This window comes from Penaeus japonicus, unplaced genomic scaffold, assembly GCF_977035675.1.
Source record: "Penaeus japonicus unplaced genomic scaffold, GWHDUDI00000001_assembly GWHDUDI00000009, whole genome shotgun sequence".
Lineage (NCBI taxonomy): Eukaryota > Metazoa > Arthropoda > Malacostraca > Decapoda > Penaeidae > Penaeus > Penaeus japonicus.
The window spans coordinates 3,339,229-3,346,004 of NW_028234411.1; the positions used below are offsets into that span (position 1 = coordinate 3,339,229).

General features: G+C 36.5%; 1 protein-coding gene across 1 annotated transcript in view; it reads right to left on the reverse strand.

Moving 5' to 3' along the window:
- Nucleotides 1-346: 346 nt before the first annotated feature.
- Nucleotides 347-6,776, reverse strand: part of LOC122260341 (glutaryl-CoA dehydrogenase, mitochondrial) — a 13,291-nt gene continuing 6,861 nt past the window's right edge. The window contains exons 5-10 of the mRNA XM_043027569.2: nt 6,520-6,611; nt 5,422-5,551; nt 4,682-4,898; nt 3,613-3,842; nt 1,605-1,765; nt 347-1,140 (exon numbers count right to left, since the gene is read on the reverse strand). Of these exons, the coding sequence (XP_042883503.2) occupies nt 1,070-1,140; nt 1,605-1,765; nt 3,613-3,842; nt 4,682-4,898; nt 5,422-5,551; nt 6,520-6,611 (901 nt within the window). The 3' untranslated portion in view covers nt 347-1,069. The remainder of the gene's footprint in view (nt 1,141-1,604; nt 1,766-3,612; nt 3,843-4,681; nt 4,899-5,421; nt 5,552-6,519; nt 6,612-6,776) is intronic.

Consider the following 6,776-nt stretch of genomic DNA (forward strand, 5'->3'; position numbering starts at 1 on the left):
GGGTATAACAGGTCCAAGGGAGGTTTTTCATCAAGAAAGAGGTTTAAGACTCAAAACCTGGATAAAGGTTTGCAGTAAAGTCTGGCCTTCCTCATACCACATCCTATCCTTATTTCTATGTAGGCAGGATATATATAGAAAGAAGCTAACTAGTTCAGCAGCACTTTGTACTTCTTTTGCCAGAATAAATTCTAAATATCTTGTCACTAAACAAATTTTCATCAGTTATAAATTGTCTCAAGTAATAGTTACAATGACCAATTTAGAACTATGAGTGTCTGCATCATAACTCAATACTTTCATTTTCTGTTTTCACTTACAGGGCAGAGACAAAAGAAACAAAGTATATGAAATCCATATATTCAAATCTAAATTTCTTTTATGATTTATGAAGGTTTACACATTTATGGAAGCACCCATTCTACCATGCAATGCCCTTCATAAAGATAACATACAGAAGGAGAATTTGTAATAAAGCCAAATCAGTATAATTTTTCCTAAAAGCTGCAACATAGACGTAACTTTTTATAAAAATAGTCTTAGGATAAATCACCTACTCGTACTATATAATTTGTCAATGTATAGAACTCCATGTAAAAAAAAAAAATTGTAGAACAATATGATAAAACCATGCATAGCATTCACTAGACTCTACCATGTGTTTGTGAGATTCTGTTTTATTCAATGATTAGAAATATAATAAATCTAACAATCACCGATGTTGATGCTTTATTTGAGCATATCGCATATTGTTCTCACTTAGGATATGGCAGGACACGGTTAGAAAAGACTGACCAAGTAATTTCCGTAAAATGCCAAAACTGCTAACATTTATTTCCGAGCTCCAACACTGCTCGCTGAAAAAGTTTTATTTACACTATGATTAAGATAATAATAATATAATATCTGTAAGATAATATCTATCTTTAAATGTTCTATACTCCCTAAAATGTAAACAAAACAAGTAAACAAAAGAGTTGCCATTACTATACCAATTTATGCATATTTCAAAGGTACATAAAATATACACAGGATAGGCACCATGATTACTGCGGAAAACCCTACACTTCTATTTCCCGCTGAAGGCTTGCAGTCCAGTGATGGCACGGCCAAGGATGAGTGCGTGAATGTCGTGTGTTCCTGTAATGACACAGAGAAAAGAGATTGTATATCAAGACACACTCTCAGGACAAGAAATTATTCCTTCTGGGAAAAGGAAGGAAGAAAGGAAGAAAAACCATGTGCATACATACACACACACACTCTCACTCACTCACTCACTCACTCACACACACACACACACACACACACACACACACACACACACACACACACACACACACACACACACACACACACACACACACACACACACACACTCACTCACTCACTCACTCACTCACTCACTCACTCACTCACACACACACACACACACACACACACACACACACACACACACACACCTCTCTCTCTCTCTCTCTCTCTCTCTCTCTCTCTCAACAAGGTGATAACACACCTCTGTAGACTGTCTATAAAAACTTTAGCTTCATAGTCTCAAATTTCTAGCTCTCACCACCAACACTCTCCTAGCACTTCTTTCTCACCTTCATATGTGTTCACGGCTTCGAGGTTCATCACGTGGCGGATAATGTGGTACTCGTCGGAGATGCCATTACCGCCCAGCATGTCTCTGGTCTGACGTGCAATGTCCAGGGCCTTTCCGCACGAGTTTCTCTTCAGCAAACTGATCATCTCTGGGGTAGCCCTGAAATGCAAGTGATTGATGGTAGAGTTTAAGTATGTTGAGAACTTCTGGAGTCAATAGCTATATGGGGGTAAAATTAGTGCAAATGAATCATTTAAAAAGATCTGTGGGCCATGATGAGTGAAAAAAATGATGACATGTATATGAGGTGAGGAATATGTAAACAATTGTAGTCTAGAAAGTGTGTGAGTATATACATATATTTCTTGGTTACGGACTGTGTACAATTAATCAGCGAATATTTAGCAAACTAGGAGAAATTCTGAAATGAACAGAATTTACTCCACAACGAAAAAGTATTTGATGAAATTGTATGAAAGTTTTTGTACAGTTGTACAATGCCTTACTGCATGTATATTGTCTGTAATAATAGTAATAGTAATAATAACAATAATAATAATAATAATCACAACAACAATAATAATAATCAGAATAATAACTGTAATCATAATACTAATAAAAAGGGGCACCAATATCTGACAGAGCAAATTATATCAATCTGAATATAGTACTGATATTTTCCCTTTCAAAAGCGATACCATAACAGTTTTCTCCAACTCTTTCACATATTTTCAGATATATATTCTGATATGATGATCCACAGATTAATACAATACAAGCCACCAGTTTCCGAAGGTAAGGAATATCTCAGAGTATTAACCAATTGCGCATGGGGGATAGATTCACATGCCAATTCTCCAGGGGTGGTGTTCATTTAACCCATTCACGCCGGGACCATTCCGGCTTTGCACGGTCACTATACCGAGGTTTTCGAACGCATCATCCGAACGCTTCGAGATTCTCGGGCACACGGGCCGCGAGCCTGAGCTGCCCGCTCGCTCACCCCGAGCGCCGGCCTTGGCCAGATATCTCGTCGGCGGCGTCTGACGCGAAAACCACGAAACGTGTCAGCACGTCATCCGGTGTGAGTGGGTTAAGAGTGAGGCAGCTTCACACAACATACTTTGACTTTTCCCACTCTATTTCAGTCACTAATTGTAAAACTAATGCCATATTTGTGTTTAATTTTTTGTATGTTTTATTGCCTTGAGACTTATGTGTGTCAGTTGACTAAAATTGTAAAATAGGATCCATAACAGCTCACTATTTTTTTTTATACTCAGTGTGATAAAAGTATTGCTATTTTATGAGAAGATAAAAAGCAACTTTATTTTTTTGTATTTGTGTTCCATTATGAACAAATACGAAATATAAAACCATCTACTATGAAGATAACATGAAGAGGAAGGGAAGAAGGAGGAAACCTGTGCTTATGACTGTGAGTGCCACAGTAAAAGGCATCCCTACTGGCACACAGGCACATTTTAGACACTGGGGATTGTTTGAGTCACCTTTCTCTTCTCATTCTGTTTGTACATCGTGGATGAATGCATTTCAAGGCTCTCTTTCCTGCTAGTGCTAGAAAAAAGTGGTACCATCTAGGTTTTGGGTGTTTGGTTTGCTTAATATTGTGGTAATTATAGTCATTATGACTGTAATAGTCATCACCACTCACTCCTTACTCATGGCACAAGAAATAGCAGTGATCCAAAATCCCGAATGTTATGTATATCATGATGCCTGTCATCAGGCCAAAGCTCCTGTGTCATGTATGTCATGACACCCGTACGCAATGGGTTAAACTAATATTAGTATCAAACTAAAATCTGTATCATAAATCCTTCAGATATACCATACTTTTTTCTTTAACACTAATACCACTACCAACCCTCCAACAACTGCTAAAATAAGAATCTAAACCCTTAAAACTGCCTGACATGACATTCACTTCAAAGAAAAAAATAGAAAAGAAAAAGAAAGAAAAAGAAAGAGACTTCTTCGCTCACTTTCCCTCATCCTTGAGACGGCCCACTTGCAGGCATCCTTGCAAGCCAAGAGAGATCTCGGTCAGTGCGTCAGCCATCTTCTTCTGGATCAGCTGGTTGTTTGCCAGAGGTCGGCCAAATTGCTTGCGGTCCAGGGTGTACTGCCGCGCGGCGTCCAGGCAGAACTCTGCAGCTCCGAGGGCACCCCAGGCGATGCCGAAGCGAGCGTTGTTTAGGCAGCTGAATGGACCCTGGGAGAAGTTTGATTCTTAATTATAGGATCAAATTTTATTAATAGGTTTATATTCAACTGGTTCCCTTTAATGATACTCCCCAGAAAGAAAGAAAGAAAAAAAAAAAGAGAGCAAAAAACATTATTGCAATAAATGGTCAGATGGAAGACAGACAGACAGAAAAAAAAAATAATAATTCAGGACAAAAAGAGTAAGAAAGAAAAATACAAATAAGAAGCAAAAAGGAAAAAAAAAAAGTGATATTCATATTCATCACATAAATATATATAAATGTGTATGTATATATGTGTATGTATATATGTGTGTGTGTGTGTGTGTGTGTGTGTGTGTGTGTGTGTGTGTGTGTGTGTGTGTGTGTGTGTGTGTGTGTGTGTGTGTGTGTGTGTGTGTGTGTGTGTGTACACTGGGACCTCTAATTCCTAATGTCTCTCAGCTCAAACTACTCTAATTCTGAATCAAAAATTCAAGGAAATTTTGTCTTAATTCTGACTGTAATTCTATAACCAAATTGCCAACATAGTGTTAGTGTGGTTCATATTTCCCGGGCATCTTTGTTCAGCAGTATATATATATATGAACATATAGATACATTAAGTATAGATATATAGATGTAAATGTATATACAAGAATAGATATAGATATAGATATAGATATAGATATATATATATATATATATATATATATATATATATATATATATATATATATATATATATATATATATATACATATATATATATATATGTATGTATGTGTATGTGTGCAGTGCAGCATAGACGCAAAAACACACACACACAAACACACACATTGAAAATAAGTCAAGATTCATGCCTAACCTTCAAGCCCTTGACGGCTGGCAACATGTTCTCTTCCGGCACCACCACGTCATCCATCAAGATCATGCCCGTGTGCGACGCGCGCAGCGAGAACTTCCCTTGAATCTTGGGGCAGGAGAGGCCGGCCATTTCCTTCTCCAGGATGAACCCGCGGATGTGGCCGTCTTCGCACTTGGCCCAGACCACAGCGATGTCAGCGATGGGGGAGTTGGTGATCCTGTGTGTTTTTTTTTTTGAAGAAGAAGAGGAGGAGGAGGTGGTAGAGGAAGAGGAGGAGGAGAATGTGGTGAATATTTTGTAAGAGCATTTTCTTTTTGGTATTTGACATGCAGCAGATTTTATAGAATCATGTCTGGCTTTTGGATTTTTGCTAATTAATGAAATAAAATAAACTTCTGCAACAATATGAAAGAAAGGAAAAAAAAAAAATATATATATATATATATATATAAGATACATAGTACATTAATCTTATATGTATCATTTTTTGTTTTTAAACAATGAATCTATGTATTTATATATAAATAAAAAGCTGTCTATAGTTCTTCAATAAATAATATTGTTGATCTAGCTACCAATAGTAAGTTTAGTTCTTTCTAACATGATCTCAAGTCCAAGAATAAAAATAAATAAAACACACAGTGCTGATAACAAAAACAAAAAAGAACAAAACAAAACAACACCACTTATTCTTTAGAAACAAAAATATTAAACACATATACACACAACTTTAAACTCACCAAGTTTTTGAGCCATTCAGAAGGTAGACTTTATCCGAGGGAACATATTTTGCTCGCGTCTCCATACCAGCTGGATCACTGCCGTGGTTTGGCTCGGTAAGTCCAAAGCAACCGACAATCTCACCCCTGGCTGTGAAGTAAAGTGCACTTTGGAGAAGCTGCTGCATTTTACTGATCTTTAAAGTTCTACAGTGTATCTATTTTCATCAAAACAATTGATGCACTTTGAAGATAAAAGGAGTAAGGAAAATAAGAAATGATGCATATTATATTCTCAAAACTAATCACTGACATTAATTTCAAATATAACAATATCTTTCTATATAAGGTTATCATAACTTTAATCAATCTGTTAGTCAGTCTTAGATAACATTATGCAATAAACAAAGACACACTTTTGACAGGGAGGAGCAAGGAAATGATATCCCTATGACTTTATATATACACTTCTATATAAGGTCTTGGCAAAAGTACCCACTTATGTCAATCTTTTTTTCATCATTAATAGAAATAAGCTTTGTGATCGTATGATTACCAAGTGGTGCAAAAAATGTGAGAATACAAAAACAATAAAAACAAGAGAAAGAATCAAAGAATCAAAAAGTGTAAAAAAATTCCTTGATCTTTCACAGCAATCTTTAAAAAGCATCTACATTCGTAAATTATCTAAAAAATAGTGAAGGTGAAATTCTCTGAAAGTTTAACCCATTTGCAAGGCATTCCAGCCTTGCAAGTTGCAATGCCGGGGCTCTCGAACGCATAGGCCTAAATCAATTAAATGATCGACGCCATATGACGGCACCCTGCGAATGGGCCTTGAATGCGCAGTACCCGTGGTGTACCACCCGTCGAGAGAGGGTTAAGATGCAGTCCCTGTTCTATAATTTAACTATAATAAAATAAGTCATAACTACAAGGGAAAATATTAGCCCATACACACAAAAAAAAAGAAAGAAAGAAAGAAAGAAAAAATAAAAATAAAAAATCTTATACTAACATAACAAGGAGGAGAAAAAAAAAAGTAATGCACCCACAAAATTGATACCTCTAAAAGAAACACTATATTCATTAAGATAAAAAGAAGCACAGAACCCTTACCTAACTTGGGGAGGTATTTCAATCTCTGTTCCTCTGTGCCAAAGTCCCAGATGGGATACATGACAAGGGATGACTGCACAGACATGGCCGACCTGCAACAATATTTCCGATGACTGATTCTGAATACTCAAATATCTTTAAATATTGAAAATGTACCACCTTCTGATGTGGGAAACATGTCTTTCAATATTGAAAATGAACCAAATGAAGTTGGGTGTGTTTTCTGACAGGGCGATGAACCATGGTGCCTATAATGC